This window comes from Gobius niger (assembly GCF_951799975.1).
Source record: "Gobius niger genome assembly, chromosome: 1".
Taxonomy (NCBI): Eukaryota; Metazoa; Chordata; class Actinopteri; order Gobiiformes; family Gobiidae; genus Gobius; species Gobius niger.
In genome coordinates this window covers 66,480,017-66,499,787 of record NC_136852.1, presented here as the reverse complement: position 1 = coordinate 66,499,787, position 19,771 = coordinate 66,480,017, and the positions used below count along the sequence as shown (strand labels likewise).

The following is a 19,771-nucleotide window of genomic DNA, read 5'->3' as shown; positions in this document are numbered from 1 at the left end:
CATATGTTCATTTTGTTTAAGATAAAATCTCCACCTGGTATGATTTGGCATCGAGTATTGTCAGATGCTGAAAACCGAAGTTGTTTTCATTATAAGGACTGAGAAGCTTAATCGTCTCTGGGCACAAACCTCCATTATCACCTTTAGCTGTCTCAAATGTTTTATTTACTAGTGTCTGTGTATCATCATTGACATTGACATTCATGCGCCCCCGTCGTTGTGTAACCGATCCCTGGATACATTAAACATTCAGTTAGCGAGCCTGCTCCCCTACGCCGAAATCAAGAGCATGTTCGTCCCCTTCCCCTGCTTCACTCCTTCCTTCCTCCCTCTGTTTTTAAGCTTTCGCTCTCTTTGTCTCATTGTTTGGTAGGGCCCGTTAGAGGTGGCCCAGGTCTTCCTGAATGAGATCCCAGCAGACCCCAAGCTGTTCCGTCACCACAATAAACTGCGCCTGTGTTTCAAAGAGTTCATAATGAGGTAAGTTCTGATCAAAGTGAGCCCACCTAATAACATATAGCCCACCACATCCTATGGCAGGTCCCTTTTATGGTGATCTATAATCCTAAAAGAGCTATGTGACCAACGCTAGCACTTCTACTTATTGTTTCTGGAACATGGCACAGAGGGAGTGGGTGGAAGCAGGGAACAATTGCTCAAAGAGTTTTCAGAGAAGAGGAGGTTTCTAAAGATTTGAAGTGACAAAGCCTTTAGGAGTCGGTAATGTGTATGCAATTAGTGTGGGAGGATGAAAGAGTGGCCAAGAGTCTGAAAATACAAATTATTCCAAATCATAGTTTATTTATTTACAAAATTAGCTTCAGGGGTGGTTTTCTCTTTCAAATTTAGCGAACAGTCTTTGAAAACAAGTTCCATTTTAAATTTTTGTTGCAGCTTTTAAGGGTGTATTTTGCTGAATTGACTTTTTGAGCACTCTAAGTTACAATAAGTTATAATTATGTTTTTTTTTTTTAATAAAAAAAGAACATGCCCTCCTGGAACCGCCACCTTCACATGGTGGAGGGGTTTGAGCACCTGAATGATCCTGGAGCTCTGTTGTCGGGGGCTTGGGGCCCCTGGTAGGGTCTGGCAAACAGGTTCTAGGTGACGGGTCAGACAAAGAGCAGTTCAGAAGCCCCTTATGAGAGACCGGGCCTGAGAACCATGAGGCCGTCCTTCTGTGGACCCAACACCTGCAGGAGGAGCCATAAGGACAACAACTGCCCCCACGACCTGGAAAAGGGAAAAGTGGAAGAAAATTGTTTGGGAGCAAGAGGAGGGGGGGTATGGGAGGGGCTTACGGTGAGATCGCGTGAAAACCAGGAAGTGAAACTACCGGATATTGTTTCAGCTGTTTTGATCAATACATTATTTTCTAACCAACAAAGTGTACGATTGTGATAAAGATGTGTTTGGGATTGTTACCAAATTGCTGCAAAAAGCGTAATACCCAGTGTAAGCCGATGTTTTGCCATGAATGCTTCTTCAAGGCTTATTAGGCAGTGACGGTGTCCCACAAGATGGAGTAGTGGGCAATGTAACACAAAGCAATATCTGCTAAATTCTGATTTAATGAAAGATAGAGCGATAAAACATCCTCTGGGACACCATTCTACCCTCGCAGAAGCTACATGGTCTGTGGCAAAACATCGACTTAAAGGGGCTAGATGCAAGTTAGCCATTTTATACTCACCACTCAGCTCATACGTGTAACTGCACCTTCTATATTAAGCTCATGCATGATGGCAATTCGGACCCGAAGTAACACCTTTTTGAGTGACAGTGCAGGATTTTAGAGGCAGTTGTGGTGAACAGGTCATTCTACACATTAGAACATTGTTGGAACATGTAGGAGGAGGAAAATACATCATTTTGACATTTTTAAACTCTGTATACTCCCTTTAAAGTCAAGCTAATCCAACTGTTTTGATTGATTGGACTGAATCATGCCTATTGTGGGACAGTTCATGAGCTGGATAAATTTCAGGTGACTCTGTTCCTTCACAACTTTCTCTCTATGAACCCTCCTTTGTTTAAACAATGTGAGTAAAAGGTAATAAGATGTCATAGCCTTCTTCTCCAGCCTCCTCATGGCAGCCAGGTCTGTGACAAAAGTCTCAATATTTCATAACACGGATATATTGATCAGGCATTTTGAAACTGTCCCTCCACACTATTTCTGTAATAGCTGTGAGCTGATGTGCCTGTGCGTGCCTTCATCTCACGGGCAGTGTGTGTTTGCCTCCTGAAGGTTGTTTTCATTTTCCCAGCCTCATGTCACATTCCGGCGGCCCTGATTGCTACAAGCAGGTTGACAAATATTTACTGTAATTTCAGATAGGTTTGTTTTCGTGAATCCTTGGCGAGCAGGAACTGGACCCTCAGTATGCCAATGGACAGACGTGTTAGAAAAAAACCTGCTCTTTAGTCACCAGTTTTGACTTTGGAAATTATGTATCATTGTTTACATTTCTGAGTAAAATGATTCAGAATGAGTGAGAGATCTTTGGTAGGGCTGCACGCCATGTGTGGAAAAAAAAGAAAAGAAACATTATTCAGGATGTATTAAATTGAACTTTTTTCTGCAAAAAATCAGGCCCAAATAACCAAAATAAAACCTTTATTTGTCATATATCGTACAAAATATTGTGTTTTCCCACATAAGTTTTTATTGAACAAGCAGTAGATATGCCTTTAAATCTGAAATTCCATGCAGTTTCAGAGGGAAAATATTGAAAAAAAGTTTCCTATAGACTTGCGACCCACTGAAAAAGGTTCTGCGACCCACCAGTTGAGAATGGCAATGTTTTACGTTACATACTGTAGGACCAAGTGGGATTTTCTGCCAGGCCATTTTTAAAATACTGACACTATTTCTTCCATTTTTAGAGTACTGTAAAAGGAATTTGATCTCTTATTTGCATAATAATGTTTCTCAAAATCATCTTGAGGGCCAGAGGTTCTGTGCTGGAGGGCCGGATTTGGCCCGCGGGCCTGACGTTGCCTACCCCTGTCCTAACGTGTAGAATGAGCCCAGACCTGTTCACCACAACTGCCTCTAAAATCCTGCACTGTCATTCAAAAAGGTGTCACTTCGGGTCCGAACTGCCGTCATGCACAAGCTTAATATAGAAGCTGCAGTTACACATATGGCCTGAGGTGGCAGTAGTGAGTATATAATGGCCAACTTGCATCCAGCCCCTTTACTGTACAATAGGACTTTTTACAGACATCTCGCTAATGCTTCTTCCTAAAATTGTTGTTCTTCCACATGCTTTTATTTCCATTGCTGGCTTAGTCTTAATGATAATCTCAACAAAATCAGCTCATTACCTCCTCCTCTATCTTTGTAGTGATCTATAATTTGCATTTAGATAAGTTGTTTCCCCCTGTAACTCCACTGCCTTTAATACCTCACTTCCTACTGTATACTATTTCCGGACATTTCCATATTAGCCCCATTAAAGCCTAAGAGATAAACTTGACATGTGTTACCAATCATCCCTGTTTCTTGGACTCCCTCCTGTCTCTGCATTGCCCATTATAATGTATATGTGACACAAATCTGTAAGAAGACCCCATAACTTCTCTCTGTTTGAAATACTGTTAAAGGCTTACATTTTTCCGAAGGTTTTTTTCTTAGCACTAAAGACCTGAGGGCGTTTAAACTGCTGACTCACACTTGACTGGAATTAATAATGGCCTTGTCAGTGATAGACAGCTTAAGTCTGTGGTTTTTCAGGGGAACAGGGAGATCTTCGCTGCTTTATAAGTTTAAGGATATGTAGCAGTAAAAGAAAAGTTTTTCTTTTTCAGATTTTAGAAGAAATAGGTTCTAGAATCTTAAGATTATTTCACATAGATACAGACAGCATCTCTGGCTATAGAGTTCGGGAAAGTCCACAGTTACCGTGGAGATCCGCCATCTTTGCAGCTGTTAGCATACATTTCCATAGACTAACATTAGCTAAAAGCAGTATAAAAAGTGGAGAAAAAAGTCGTGGAACAACTCCGTTAGCTGCAGAGTTACTGCTGGTAAATACATCTAACACACTGTGGTGTCCAAGTGTTTTAATGTGAGCAATAACTCCAGTATTTTAACTTTTAAAATCTCCATTAATTTACAATTGCTGCTAATCCCATAATGCTTAGTGATATGACGTCACATTCCCGAACTCTATAAAACAGTTAAGGGGGAAAACAATTTGGAGAAAAATCTAAACTTTCTCTAATTATTCAAAAACTACTTTAACAAATGCTGAATTATGAATATAACACCCAGATTCCGAGGGAGGCTGGGGACATGGAGTCCGAGTGGACTATGTTCTCCTCCTCCATTGTCGATGCGGCTGCTCGCAGTTGTGGTCGTAAGGTCTCTGGTGCCTCTCGCGGCGGGAATCCCCGAACCCGGTGGTGGCGCCCGGAAGTAAGGGATGCCGTCAAGCTGAAGAAGGAGTCCTACCTGGCCTTGTTGGCTTGTGGGACTCCGGAGGCAGCTGAGAGGTACCGGCAGGCTAAGCGTGCTGCAGCTCGTGCGGTCACATAGGCAAAAACTCGGGTCTGGGAGGAGTTCGGAGAAGCCATGGAGGAGGACCATCGGTCGGCCTCGAGGAGATTCTGGCAAACCATCCGGCGCCTCAGGAGGGGGAAGCGGTGCTTCACCAACACTGTTTACAGTGCGGGTGGGGGGCTGCTGACCTCGACTGGGGATGTCGTCGGGCGGTGGAAGGAGTACTTCGAGGACGTCCTCAATCCCGCCGTCACGTCTTCCAATGAGGAAGCAGAGGCTGGGGACTCGGAGGTGGGCTCGCCCATCACCAGGGCTGAAGTCACCGAGGATGAGATCAGCCCTGAGTACCTTAAGTCTCTGGATGTTGTGGGACTGTCTTGGCTGACACGTCTCTGCAACATCGCGTGGCGGTCGGGGACAGTGCCCCTGGATTGGCAGACCGGGGTGGTGGTCCCTCTCTTTAAGAAGTGGGATCCGAGGGTGTGTTCCAATTACAGAGGGATCACCCTCCTTAGCCTCCCCGGTAAGGTCTACTCCAGGGTGCTGGAGAGGAGGATCCGGCCGATAGTCGAACCTTGGATCCAGGAGGAACAATGCGGTTTTCGTCCTGGTCGTGGCACACTGGACCAGCTCTATACCCTTCATCGGGTGCTCGAGGGTTCGTGGGAGTTCGCCCAACCAGTCCACATGTGTTTTGTGGATCTGGAGAAAGCGTTCGACCGCGTCCCTCGTGGTGCCCTGTGGGGGGTGCTCCGGGAGTATGGGGTCCGGGGCCCTCTGCTAAGGGCTGTCCGTTCCCTGTATGACCACAGCAGGAGCTTGGCTCGCATTGCCGGCAGTAAGTCAGACCTGTTCCCGGTGCGTGTTGGTCTCCGCCAGGGCTGCCCTTTGTCACCGGTTCTGTTCATTACTTTTATGGACAGAATTTCTAGGCGCAGCGAGGGGACGGAGGGTGTCCGGTTTGGGAGCCTCAGAGTCTCATCTCTGCTGTTTGCGGATGATGTTGTTCTGATGGCTTCAACAAACCAGGACCTTCAGCACGCTCTGGGGCGGTTTGCAGCCGAGTGTGTAGCGGCCGGGATGAGGATCAGCACCTCCAAATCCGAGGCCATGTTTCTCCATCGGAAAAAGGTGGCTTCCCCTCTTCAGGTCGGTGGGGAGTCCTTACCTCAAGTGGAGGAGTTCAAGTATCTCGGGGTCTTGTTCACGAGTGAGGGACGGATGGAGCGTGAGATCGACAGACGGATCGGTGCAGAGTCAGCAGTGATGCGGTCGCTGTATCGGTCTGTCGTGGTGAAGAGGGAGCTGAGTCGGGGGGCAAAGCTCTCGATTTACCGAGCGATCTACGTTCCCACCCTCACCTATGGTCATGAGATTTGGGTAATGACCGAAAGGACAAGATCGCGAATACAAGCGGCCGAAATTAGTTTCCTTCGCAGGGTGGCTGGGTGCACCCTTCGAGATCGGGTGAGGAGCTCAGTAACCCGGGAGGAGCTCGGAGTAGAGTCGCTGCTCCTTCACGTCGAAAGGAGCCAGCTGAGGTGGCTCGGGCATCTGTTTCGGATGCCTCCTGGTCGCCTCCCGCGGGAGGTGTTCCAGGCATGTCCTAGTGGGACAAGGCCTCGTGGAAGACCCAGGACACGGTTGTGGGACTATGTCTCCGAGCTGGCCTGGTGTCGCCTCGGGGGCCCCCCAGAACAGCTGGAGGAGGTGTGTGTGGATCGGGAAGTTTGGGCATCTCTGCTGAGACTGCTGCCCCCGCGACCCGGCCCCGGATAAAGCGGAAGAAAATGGATGGATGGATGGAATTATGAATATAGTTTTCTACAAAATATAGATACAAAGACATGGGGGGGAGCAAAGTGGTTCAACAGCCCATAAATACATGAAGAACAGAGAATGCTAACTTGATGCTACATGTTAGCATCGGGCTAATGCTAACGGTTAGCTAGCGCTAGCTACAACTGCTGTTTTTTCACTTCTACTGAACAATCTGCTGTGAGAAAATATCCATATGGTCCCGATTTACACTTGACTTTATGTATGTGTGATAAATAAGTTCATATTCCACCAGAAAATGGCAAAAAACTGTGGAAAATTGTGTTTCTCTAAAGATTATATTTTGTTTGCAAGGAATATGAATATCCCATGGATCTATCATAATAAACAAATATCCATAGAGAAAATGCATTATCCTTTGTTATTCCTATGCACCATGTTACAGTGTTATCAACATGTTATTTCTGTACAAGCAAAATGTCAAAAAAAAGAACTAAAAGTCAACTGGCCGAAGATGTGATAACAATCGTGTGCTTCCTGTGCCATTCTCTGTAGGTGCGGAGAGGCAGTGGAGAAGAATAAGCACTTAATCACCTCTGACCAGAAAGAGTACCAGTCCGAACTGAAAAAGAACTACAACCGCCTACGCGAGAGCTTGAGGCCCATGCTGGAGAGGAAGATTCCCGAGCTTTATAAACCCATCATCCGGCCACGGCTGGAAAACAGGTAAACAGAGCGTCTGTGGGTAACAGCCAATACTATCTGAACGGACCACGGGGTGAAAAAACACACAGCATTGATCTTTTCGTTGGCCAATATGATTGCTACACCAACGAAAAGTGAGAACAAATAGATCCATAGCTGTGTCCGTGCAGCCTTTGCGAATATCGACGGCTGGAAGAAAACAACGGTGAACTCAGTCGGAACAGTTCAAAGGCTGTATATTGTGCCTGCACTTTTTATGAATTTTGTTATGTTATTATGTTGCTCACTCACCCAGGAGTTTGCTTTCATTTATGTATGTGTGAGTGATCCTGCATGATGAAGTCTTTTTCTTCTTCCTGTGTGGATTCACTTCTCCCCATGTCTGCGTAGGTTTCCTCCAGGTACTCCGGTTTCCCCTACCACTAAAAACATGTACAATAGGCCAGAATGAATGAGAGTGTGTTTGAGATTGCCCATGGGGGTCGACGGATGGAAATTATCCCATGGCTGCAGTCCGGTCCCAAGTTTTCTATTTGGAATCTAAATTAATTTAGATCCTTTTGATCCTCAAATTGCCTTCACTGAAATTGCTTTTTTTTTTTGCCTTTACACGACTTTGCGCTGCCCACTGCAGGGTTTGTAAGTACTGAAATAAGAACTGAAATACTCAATATATTGCAATTAATTGTGTAACCCTTCAGACTTTCCAATACATAAACTTTCAAGTGAATTTCCAATGAAATAATTCTAAAACAGAATTACTGCATGCTATGTATAAAACATTTTAACCCTGTCGTTTAGACCTCCACAAACTTTATCTGAAATGCATGTGATTCTTATATTAGCCTATATTTCCCTTTGCTTTCAAATATTAATTTTATGTTATTGTTTTAAAAGGAGGGACGGTACATATTAAAGGGATATTTCAAGATTTTTGACATAGGGCCTCATTTCCAGAGTGTTGCTGATTTCTGGAGATATTTTTTTTGTAATTCAAGCAGTTCTTATATTTGAAGAGTTTCGTGGCGCTAGGCTAATGCAAGGTTAGCGCATTTCTATGGTATCAGCTAGCCTGCATTAAAAACAGTCTGACCCGCTCCACAGTGCACCTGAGTCAAATCACTTATAACACCAGACTAACCATATAAATGTTTGTGTCGATAGAGTAATTTTAACCATTTTGCATTTAAAATACCTTATATTTGAGCAGCATCAGCTTCATGGTTGTATAAGCTATGTGGCGGCGGAGTGATCTGCTAGAAGATAGTCCCTCAAAATGCAAGGTCAGTTATATTGCAAAAAATATTCTATCGACACAGACATTTATATCATTAGTCTGGTGTTATAAGTGACTTGCCTCAGGGGTACTGTGGATCTTTATTTATTTATATAGCGCCTTTCACAGACATAGTCACAAAGGGCTTTACATGTGACAATTGGAGTGTGTAAGACTGTTTTTAATGCATTGTAGCTGATACCATAGAAATGCGCTAGCCTTGCTCTAGCCTAGTGCCACGTAACTCTTCAAATATAAGAACTGCATGAATTACAAAAAAAAATATCTCCAGAAATCAGCAACACTCTGGATAACTAGGAAATGAGGCCCTATGTCAAAAATCCTGAAGTATCCCTTTACATTTTCACAAATGTAAATATGCTAGATTATAGCCTTCTGCATTTCCATCTGCAGACCCCCTGGCAGGTTGGTGTTACACACAAGTTAGTAAAAACATACAGAGACACTATATACAGACTATGTACAGAGAGAGAAGGACGAGAACAGTGATCACATACACACACAACGATAACAAGAGTGGACAACAAAGGACAATATAGAACCGCTCCTGTATTGGTTTTATATCATATATAAATGTACAACTTCGAATTTTAATCTAATCTCTGACATTCTTGTCCACCTCTACTCCCACCTGTGTCTCCCTTCCCTCCTATTACTCACTGTCTGTCTCCATCACTCCTTCTCCTCCTATCTCCTGTCCTCACCGGCACAAAGGGATTCCTTCAAACGCCTCAGTTTCCGCCGCGCTGCTGAAGAAAACTCGTGAGACGCAGCAGCTCTTCTCCTGCGCTGCTATGAAGAGGAAGATGAGGCCGTCACGCTGCAGAGGAAGAAACTGAAACCAGGAGATGAAAGGCGTTTGTGATACTCTTCTGCAGAACGTGGTTTCCAACATTTGGCGGTCGCGCAATCACGTTTTCAATAAGTGTGCGATGCAATAGTGTTTTGTGTCATCTCGTAATCTCACGGTTGCGAGTTACAGTTGGAATTCCTAAAGCATTACGTAGCTTATTGGGAATTTCACACGGCCTAATAGTCAAATGCTGTATTATTTCTACACTTATCCTGATAGTGCTGCAAACTTTCCCTCTTACGACGAGACAAGGCTAGCCCAGGATCCTACGTGTCCACTTTGTGAATATGTATGTGCTTCTAATATATGTAAGAGCATATTTTTGTGCTGTACGAAAACCACTTTGTATTCTATGATGATAGATGATTTTGCTATGCTGTGTGCCTCAGAAAATTTCTCTTTGGGCATTTCAACATAATGTATGCTGGTGAGTGCAGCAAAAGCAGTTGGTGGATTGCACAGGTAAAACAGAGAGACCAATTTCAGTGTCAAAACCTAACACCATTCTCATTCGTTTTAGTTTGGCAAGATTTAAACCAGCCGGTAATCTTTTGCCTATTGATTATAATGTTTGTGTCAGCTCAAAGTCGTCTAGAAGTTGGTGTTCAATCCAGTCAAACGCCCTTGTTTAGCAGACTACTTTGAAAAGCTCAAATCATGGATTATATCTAAGATTTATCTGTAGACTTCAAATCATCTAAGTAACACCATTTTTCAGTATAATTTTATATTTTGTACAGAGAAAATAGTTTGTTTACAAAGATTTATGAAAGTATTGTTTATTTTCCTTGTTTTACTTCCAAAAGAATAGCAATAATTTTACCTGATATTTAGTAATCTGCCTGTTTTATTTTAAACCTTTTTGTAAATAAGCCATGTTCTTACAACACCCGTGCCAAATGTCCTTAATAACTAGAGTTGCAATATAATATATATACATATATATTATGTATAATGTGGAATATGTTTACTTTGATAATAGAGAACATTCCAGAAAGAGTTATTTTGAATTGTACGTTGCGATGCCTACTGTATTAATCGTAAGGTCTCAAATGAAGGCCTCAATCTTTCCTATGTGCTTCCAGGTACAACACATTTTAGTATAGTACATTAAACATGTTAATACTTCGGTGGGTATTGTTTGTTTTAATTCATTTTGCAAGAACACATAATGTAGAGCTTTTTTGTGTTAAATTAATGGCACTCAACCACTGGATTTTCATTTCATGTACTGTTCATCAGTACGTCTATGTTGTATTTTTACGTCATTTTAACATGTCTGTACAGTGATCATAAAGCAGCTAAATAAAATTTAATTTATGCACATTTATATGAGCATTTAAGACTACTGTTATTCATCAAACCATTATGTCGCTTACTATTAAGGTGTGATTCATTAGTTTGAGTTATACCATGGTCTGGGTGAATACTCGATTCTGATTGGCTGGAAGGTGTGATAACGGTGTTTCCATAGTAACGATAAACAACTGAGCTGGAACTACTTTTAGGTAAAACTGATTAAAGAGTGAAATAACTCAACAGATCTCAACAACAAAAATATGCAAATATGCAAACAGGCCCCAATGAATAGTTTCACTTGGCGGGACCATGGTATAAGCGGGATAATGCATCCTTATATCTGTTTTGATATTTTTAATTTCCATCTGCATTCATTTGCTTCTCACAAAATCACAATTCAGTGGTACTTGGTTACACCTGCAGAGTAATATCGGGGAAGCTATACCGAAAAATAAAACTATGAATGAAAGGTAAATAGTCACACGCAGGAGAAATTGGACTACAAAATTTCCCGCTGTCGCCCTCTGATGACGACATCACTCCTGGCCGCGGATGAGGAGAGCACCATGCTGTTGTGATGTCCAGTGGTATGTGAGTAGAGGATGGAAGCGGGCACGTTAATAAGTATTTTTTAACAAACATGGGCTTTTATGGTTACCAACAACTCGTAAACTTTACGTTACCCGAAAAAACCGGACTAATTATGTGCTTTTCGAACTTCGCGGCAGCCCTTTCTTTAGTTGTACAAGTGTGTTTTGAAAATCTCGCACCTGTCACATTCGCGCTCCCTAATTGGTTTATTCCCAAATGCAGGCTTTACATCCACGACCAAGTATTACTAATGTACAGCAGCTTTAATGATTAGCTTTGTGATATTGTTAGCTTTTAACTTCAGAGCTCGTCTTTATAAAGAGCCACTGACTAGGTGTGATTTTTATAATTGTGCAGTTCTTGGATTTACACTGCATGCAGATGTACTAGTCCACTTCATTAAAGTTGTTCTTTTGCTCCATTATACATTTCATTTGTTATAACCTTTTTAGTTCTAGCTCATGTGTATTGTATGTTTATGTTGTTGCACAGGTACTTATTGTCTGTCCTTTATGTTAAAAAGGTAAACAATAGTGTATAATATGTCTTTTATCTTGTGTCTGTAGTGACGATGCTAACCCTGATTTTCCAACATGGAGGCTGAGGGTGACCCAGAGCTAGACCCTGACAGAGACGACCTGCCTCTCCGAGCCAACACCAAGCACATCCTGGTTCGACACTATGTCCTGGACCTGACAGTTCATTTTGACAGACGTGTCATCAGTGGGAGTGTGGTGCTTTTCCTGCAGCCCACTGGCGTAGAGGATGGAGGAGGTGGGTCAGAGGGGCTGGGAGGGGGCCATTTAGCTGGAGATGATTCAGTGGAGGCTTCCAGAACTTACCAGGAAACAGGTGAACATATGGCTTTACAATATGAGAATAAAGATGTAACGGTGTTGTCATGTCCAAAGCATGAGCACCATGCTTTGTTTGGTAGGTAGTGGTGGTCAAAGTTCTTAAATTTGACTTGAAGCCACTCCCTTAGGATTGGCACTCAAAGAGGCAAACAACGGAGTCAAATTGATTGTCACACACGCGACCGCCGCACCTTGTGCCACATTTCAACCAATACATTCATCAATTTAACAAGTGACATAGTTTTTTTGCCCCTTTGTTGTTTGGGGTAAAAGTAATGCTCAAATACTCAAGTAAAGTACAGATCCTCAAAAACTACTTAAGTACTGCCCTTAAACAAATGTACTTTGTTACTGAGACAGCATGAATGCTTTGAAGAAATGGATAACAGTTGAAGTTCTATTAAACAAAAACAACAGAGCAATGCTTCCCTTACACTGTAACAGATCTGTGGTTTAAACAAACAGCGCTTCACGCCTCGGTGCGTCAGCTGTTTGCATACCATTCACCAAACATTTGGTGAATGTCAATTTATTTGCAGTTGTTTTTTTTTCATCTTTGTGTTTTCTATTAAGAATGCTTCTGAAAAACTCTTCTTTAAAAATGTCAGTCCTTTTCATTTTAATTGATGTGTGACTTGGATGTAAAGTGTCCATGTGTCTTCATTATTGTTCCGTTCTTTTGAATGTGTCTTGGAGCTCTAGATGTAAAGTAGTGAAGCAGTTTTTCTTTAATCTGCCTCATTTACAATACTATATAGATATGGTGGTTCATTATTTGGCACTGTGCAGAATGAATAATGCAGTGAAGTAATGCAACGTAACATTAATACCCATGGCATTAGTGGCATAAGATTCTGTATTAATGGATATAATGGACAAGGGAAAGAATAATTACATTGCATTCGACTTTTCCAATTGCATTTTCCTTAAAAAAAAACATAACTTAATCATAGAATTCTTATTTCACTCACTATGTACCACTTACCTTTGTGTTCTTTCTTTGTGCTTTTATGATCAGAAAAGAATACAACAATTGTGGAGGTTGCTAGCAAGCTTCTTTTTTTCTTTTCTCTTAAACCAGAAGTAATTTTGATAAATCTGTGAAAGAGTTGCAGCACCTGTACGGAAAATCAACAAAATGACGTACTGGCTCCAACAAATGTTTTCCCCCATTGATATAGCACAATTCATACACAAGGCAATTCAAAGAAAATTACATGAAAACAGATCAAATCAATAAAAACATCAACATAAAATTAAATCAATTATCAAGAGTGCAGATAAAATACTTTCAGTCATATGCACGGGCAAATAGAACTGTTTTCAGCTTGGATTTAAACATTGTCAGAGTTGAGGCCTGTCTCACATCCTCATGAAGACACTTCCAGATTTTAGCTGCATGAAACTGAAACACAGCCTCACCGTGTTTATTATTAACTCTGGGAACCACCAGGAGACCCCTCCCTGAAGTTCTCAGGGCCCCGAGATGGTTCATACGGCTGTAACATGTCAGAGATGTACTTTGGTGCTAAACCATGAAAAGACTTGTACACCAGCAGAGCCATATAAATTCTATTCTCTGAGTGACAGGAAGCCAGTGCAGAGACCGGAGCACTGGACTAATATGGTCGTATTTCCTGTCGTCTAACCTGCTGGAGACAAATGCATGGATAAGTCTCTCCAAGTTTGGTTTTGACACTATTCCTCTGATCTTAGCAATGTTTTTCAGATGGTAAAATTCTATTGCTAGCTATAGCTGTCTCATGTCTGCTTTGTTCACTGTGGCATTGACGATGACTTTCGTTCTGGTCGTAGCCTCTTCACACTCGTGGGAAAGCAGCCGTGATGGGGATTTCACCTTGGTGCTGGACTGCTGTGACCTGGCTGTGTTAAAGGTTGAGGAAGTGGACATAACCTCTGTGTTGTTGGCCTTGTCCGGGCCCCCATCGCAGACAGACGGGGTCACACAGTCCACGCAGTCCACGCTATCACACAGCCTCATGTCCATGCCGTCCCGACAGTGGAGGGAGCAGCACCGCCTCTACTCCCAGTGCAGCCGGGCCCCGAGCCTGCAGGACGGGGGGCAGCTGCGTTTTTACACTGACCACTGGAGTTTAAAGGTAGGACATAATACAAAAAGTAAGGATTATGGAAGCAACAAAACATGGTTTATTTGGTTTACCCTATACCTTGTTCATTTTGTCTGATAAAAAAAAATGTTATTTGAAAAAATCTTGACTTTTTATCAAGTGATTGTCAAATTAAAGGAGCTAGATGCAAGTTGGCCATTTTATACTCACTACTACCACCTCAGGTCATACGTGTAACTGCACCTTTTATATTAAAGAGGTAAAAAAAAAGCTATTATGCTTTCAATCACATAGCACCAGTCTATAGCACACTACAATGATGACCACACCTTCTGTTGGTCTGTAAATGCAGTAAATTAAAATAACTGCCTTGTATAAAATTGCTCTCTGAAAATGGCTGTAGTGAATATCTTGAAATAGGCCTCTGTCTCTTTAAGAACCTCTGACTCTTTCCGACACGCCCCCTCCACACTCTGTCTGTGGCATCAGTGGGGAGGGGGTTCTGCTGAGGAGCAGTGGTTGGTTACTGGGCTGGTGACGAAAGCTCAGAGGCGTCTCCAGGAGGTGGGGGCGTTCCTAGGAGGACTCGGCCAAACCTATCCCTAAAATGGCTGCCATCAGAGTTTTTACAGATTACTCAAAAATACGTGAATGTGCCAAGGCAACACTTCAGGCATGTTTTTAATGAGGGAATGACATAATAACATGATGTAAAGCTTGAAAAAGTCAATTTTGCATAATACCCCCCCTTTAAGCTTGTACATGACGACAAGCCTTTTTGAGTGACAGTGCAGGATTTTACAGGTCATTGAACAGGTCTGGGCTCATTCAACACCTTAGGACCTTGTACAACATGTAGGGGGAGGAAAATACATACTTTTAACATTTTTAAACTCTGTATAATCCCTTTTAGCAGATGTAGAAGTTATGCTTCCTCTCCCATCAATTGCAACAGTAAATTTCACATGATGTCTGCAGGTGAGGAAGAGCGGGGTAGTGTCGGCGCAGGATTTCCCTCGAGTTTTGAGGATCTGCTATGAGACCAGGCCCACAGGGAACTCTGTGAGGTGGACCAAAGATCAAGACCACAGGTTTGTAGCTGCCTCGAGGGCCGTTGTACTTGTTCCTCTTTCGGTTTATTACATTGTACGTCTGCAGACTTTATATGTACGTGTCACCAAATGAGTCATCAGGTATATCGTCCTGTATAAGAACCACTATCATAGCCTTTGTCAGTGTTATCTATGAAGTTGCAAGGACTGGACATCTGGATTATTTACAAATGTAGTGCCGAACCTCTACTGTACAGGTATAGAATGCAAAGTCAGTCAATAAAATCCAAATGTGATCCCTGTGATCTGTGCTTCTCCCAAACTTTGCACGGAGGGACTAATTCTAATTTATTAATCCTCATAAACAGACCTTAGGTGATAGCGCACTGTTGTTATTTCGGTGTCTGTTTGAGCGAGTGGTGCTGTAGCTTTACCTTTGTTTACCCTCGCAGGTCTTGTGTGTACACCGCCGGTTCTCCCATCAACAACCGTGCGCTCTTCCCCTCCCAGGAGCCGCCCGTTGCCATGTCGACGTGGCAGGCTGCGGTGAGGGCACCCGCTGAGTGTGTGGTTCTGATGAGCGGGGAGGAGCCGGCAGTGCCCAGAGAGGACAATAACACAAGTGAGATTTACCAAAGTTCAAAACTGTTTTTCCTGTTTTATGTCTTGGATAAATTGGTCAAATATTTAAGTTTACCCCAACAAATGCATTGAAAATTAGTTTTGGCAGCAATTATCCAAAATTGGGCAGAATCAATGCCACACATGCAGGACAAGAGGGTTAGCCATAACTAGGACAGTTATAATGACTGTCATTGTCGCATTGATTTTAATTAATTCATGCACTAGCAACTCCCTAGTACATTTAAGTCTTTTAGCAGAGTCAGCCTACACATATGGAACTTCTAATTAGTGCTTTCAAAACTACCTTGCTCTGCCTCCTCATTTGAGCCTTCTGGGAATTCACCACCATCACACTTAAATTGAAAGGTTTGAACCATGCAGTTCATGTTTGAATCTGGAATTTTAGATGAGTGAAAAGATGAAGGGAAAAACCCATCCTGACAGATCATTTTGGTTTTATCTGCTTTTCCATGCATGCTCGTTCCATTTATGTGCCATCCTCTCCCCCTGACAAGTGTATTGTTTCTGGTCTCTGCAGGCTTCTTAATCTGGAATTATTATGTGACTATGCCCATGCCCGCCTCCACCTTGGTGTTGGCAGTGGGCCATTGGCACCTAGTCCCAGTGGCCTTTCCCTTTCCTTTAGATACAGGCACAACAGGGCCTGCGGACATAGACAAAGCCCGGGCAGGCTGCAGTGTATGGACTGAGAGTGCATTTAGGAAAGGCAGCAGTGATGCACAAACGTCAGCTCTCCAGACTGCCAGGTACAGTACTTTATGATTTTTCCCTCCAGTTTTCTTTTTTGCTTCTCCAGACTCTTATTAACCTGACTCTGCTCCTTCAAATTCCTCACTGAAAGTTTCCTTCGCCTAACCAAAAATAGAATAGGGGAAATGAATAGGCCCCAGCACTCGATGTACTTTCATGACTACATAAAACTTATAGAGAAGCAGATTGAACTCAATGTGTAGTTTGATGTTTTTTTGAGCCACAAATTGCCTCCCATATGTTAAATGACTGTACCATTTGGAGTGGGCCCGGCCAGGGTTAAGTTGAGGCCTCAGTCGCAGTACGCAGCAGGCTGGCAGCTTCCACAGTGGTTTCCAGTAAACCTCCTCCTCCCTCATGGTTTTCCTCCAACAGCAGCCCAGCCGTTCTCCACCGCTGCCACCGCGGCTCTTCTTCCACAAGGAGCGCTTTATTTCCACCCAACGTCTGGAGGGAAAGTTGGACCAGTCCTGATTATGGGGCCTGCACTTTGTTCTTTTCAATAAATCAGATGTGTGTCTGCGCCTCCAGAGTTTGAGTTCTCCGTGGGTTAGATTTGTGATGCGTTTCCTTTTTCATTTTGGCTCAGGTTAGCTAATTCTACTGCTGTTGTGTTTTACTCTAACCAAAGAACACTCAATTAAGTCCTGATTATTAACCTTGGCTTAAACCCGGTCTAATCTCTGCAGTGAAGGCCCGACCACCCGCTCGGAGTCTACATTCTGCCACTCTACCCGGGAGGATGAAGCTCCTGCTCTAACGGATTATTCAGGCTCTTTGGAATACGGCATCTCCTGTTCCCATGGTGACTACCCCTGCCGATTCACCGAGCAGCGGGCCAGGTCCCAGCGGGAGATTCCACACCGCGTGTTTGCCCCCGCCTGCCTGCTGCAAAAGGCTCAGGTAATGCACCAGAGACGAGAGTAGAATAGATTTTTACAAAGACTGACAGAAGGCGTTTAAGAGTGCGCCCTTCAACACATATAAAAGCCTTGCATGGGTTCATAATTATTGACTTTAAACTGACTTTTTTAATTTTAGATTTCAACCTTGGTGTGATTTTTTTGTTTTGTTTCATACGTGTTTGAGTTATCTTTTCTTTTCTTTGAGATATCTTCACCCCCGCCATAATTGAGCACATCTTCTCCAATTTGGCTTCACCGTAATCTTAAAGCTTCTTGGAAAAAGCATCACATTAGCGACAAGGATGAAAACGCAACAAAAAGTGACAAAAAAAGAGGCAAAAACGGGCCGGAAAAGCAACAATAACACAATATAAATCGACAAAAAATACGACTAAAGAGTGATTACAAAAAGAGCCACAAAAAAAGTGACAAAAAAATAATAAAGTGATGAAGAAGCAAAACCATGACGAAAAAAACTACAAAAACTCGGTAAATTTCTCCATTGTGAGATCAATAAAGGCTATCTTATCTTCTCTTACAAAAAGTCTTGATCAGTTTTCTAGGTCTTAGCTTTCAAATGAGGCCTGTAGGCTCCAGCCGAGAAGCTTTAGCTAAACTGGAGAAAATGTGCTTGGTTGAGGCGGGGGTTAAGAGGTTAAAGAAACAAGCATAACGTTTGGTGAATTGCTTTCAGATAAAGGTATGATGGAACGTTGATCCTGTTTTCCCTCCTGTAGATGGTCCTTAATCTCCTGCCTCAGTGTTTGGCCGCGGCTCACTCTGTTTTGGGAGTTCATCCATTTTCTCGCCTCGATGTTCTCATTGTCCCTGCTGGGTTCTCAAGTCTGGGCATGGCCAGGTAAACACACACTTTAAGTCCAGAGGGTAATTGTCTGTGTTCGTGCTTGGTACACACATTTGCTTACTGTTGAATACAAGACAAATACATCAACTTATTTTTGCATCTATGTGCCGCACAGGAAAGGAATAAAGAAATACTAAAACTAGTCTGATCCAAATAAAATCCAAAAGCCATGAAATGACAAATATATTGAATTAATTGAATAAAAATAATAGACTGACTTGGTGCGTGAGCTTGTGTGCAAATTTGGATGAGGATCATAATGTATTATGATGTCCGTCCGAAGCTCTAAAAACAAACAATCTTGAATATTTCAATTAAACAGCTGAATGCATCGCTAAAACAAATTGGAAGCCAGTGCACATATACTAAAATAGGCCGACTGGGATTTTTTTGCCGCAGTTAAAAGATGAGCCACATAATTTTTGACCAGCTGTAAGGGAGACATTTCATTGTGACTGATTCCGAGCCAAGGTGCATTACAGTGTTTTAATTGCAAAGAAATATAAGTCTGCGTAATAGCTTGTGTTGGCTTGTATTTCACATAGTCTGAACATCAATCAGGCTTGTACTGTGTTTAAAGCATGTCACTGATTTTTTTTGTGGCTTTTTATTCCACTTGTAGTGTTTTCAGCTAATGCCTTTAATTGCTCCCTTGCCTTTCTGAGGATGCCATGTAAACTTGAGTCTTCCAGGGAATTCCCTCCATGTAATCTGCAGATTGACTTTGACCACAGCTAATCTGCTCTCAAAACGCCTAAGCAGTCCAAAACCCTAAACCAAACACACAGTAGACAAGAGCCCTTTCAAGTTGCTCTTTGACTGTCCCATCCCCAACCCATGACATTTCGTGATGTTCTTTCTTTCCCACCCTTCCTTCATCTTTCTTCCGAAACGCTGCCCCTCCCTCATCCTGGTTCCAACACTCACCACCTCGTTTCCATCCATCTCTATTCTCAGCTTCCATCTCTGGTCTCAGTTTGTCTGAAGTCGCACCATTCACACGTTTTACTGCCGTTAAGCCGCAAATCTGTCCATCTCATCCAAATAATTTATTGCATTTTCCCCACTAGCTTCTCCAGTGCTAACATAGGTCCTGCAGCTCATTTAATGATTTTCAGCTTCTCAAAGGGCCCACAGATCAGTCAATGGTGTGTTGTGTGTTGGGAAATAGCCGTGGTTTCACCTGGTCCACAGCCTCTTCACACCACACTGGACCTGTGTGCGTTTGTTTGGGTTTTAGTGGAGGTCTGGGGGGGGGAGACGTGTGGGTGTAAAACTGCAGGCTGATAGATTCACTGTTTGATAGTCTCTGTGTGACTATTCCAAATGCTTTCATTGACTTTGTATACCTTTAATACCTTAAGCCAGTGGTTCTCAACCTGGGGGGAGACAAATTTGGGGGGGTCGCCAGATCGTTTAGATAAAATATACATATTTTCATTAGCATATAATCTAATGTTTTCTTGTAGCATGAGTTTGCTATTTTTTTGTGCCATTATTTGTTCGTAGTTTGATTAAAGGGGGGTATTATGCAAAATCTACTTTTTCAAGCTTTACATCATGTTTTTATGTC

General features: G+C 42.7%; 2 protein-coding genes across 7 annotated transcripts in view; both read left to right on the top strand.

Moving 5' to 3' along the window:
* dock8 (dedicator of cytokinesis 8) overlaps positions 1 to 9,787 on the top strand; it is an 82,498-nt gene extending 72,711 nt beyond the window's left edge. Inside the window, exons 46-48 of the mRNA XM_079553156.1 lie at positions 374 to 480; positions 6,845 to 7,015; positions 9,006 to 9,787. Coding sequence (XP_079409282.1) covers positions 374 to 480; positions 6,845 to 7,015; positions 9,006 to 9,057 — 330 coding nt within the window. The 3' untranslated portion in view covers positions 9,058 to 9,787. The remainder of the gene's footprint in view (positions 1 to 373; positions 481 to 6,844; positions 7,016 to 9,005) is intronic.
* Positions 9,788 to 10,990: 1,203 nt separating this feature from the next.
* aopep (aminopeptidase O (putative)) overlaps positions 10,991 to 19,771 on the top strand; it is a 109,024-nt gene continuing 100,243 nt past the window's right edge. For 4 of the 6 annotated variants that reach the window (XR_013792651.1, XR_013792652.1, XM_079552122.1 and 1 more), the window contains exons 1-8: positions 10,994 to 11,038; positions 11,601 to 11,886; positions 13,707 to 14,011; positions 14,960 to 15,072; positions 15,486 to 15,655; positions 16,196 to 16,424; positions 17,118 to 17,331; positions 18,071 to 18,192. Coding sequence is in view for 2 of the 6 variants with exons in the window: in XM_079552122.1 (XP_079408248.1) it covers positions 11,628 to 11,886; positions 13,707 to 14,011; positions 14,960 to 15,072; positions 15,486 to 15,655; positions 16,196 to 16,424; positions 17,118 to 17,331; positions 18,071 to 18,192 (1,412 nt within the window). In the remaining 4 variants the exon portion in view is untranslated. Of the gene's footprint in view, positions 11,039 to 11,174; positions 11,192 to 11,600; positions 11,887 to 13,706; positions 14,012 to 14,959; positions 15,073 to 15,485; positions 15,656 to 16,195; positions 16,425 to 17,117; positions 17,332 to 18,070; positions 18,193 to 19,771 lie in introns of those variants that run through there. The other 2 variants (XR_013792650.1, XR_013792653.1) reach the window with 2 other exon arrangements.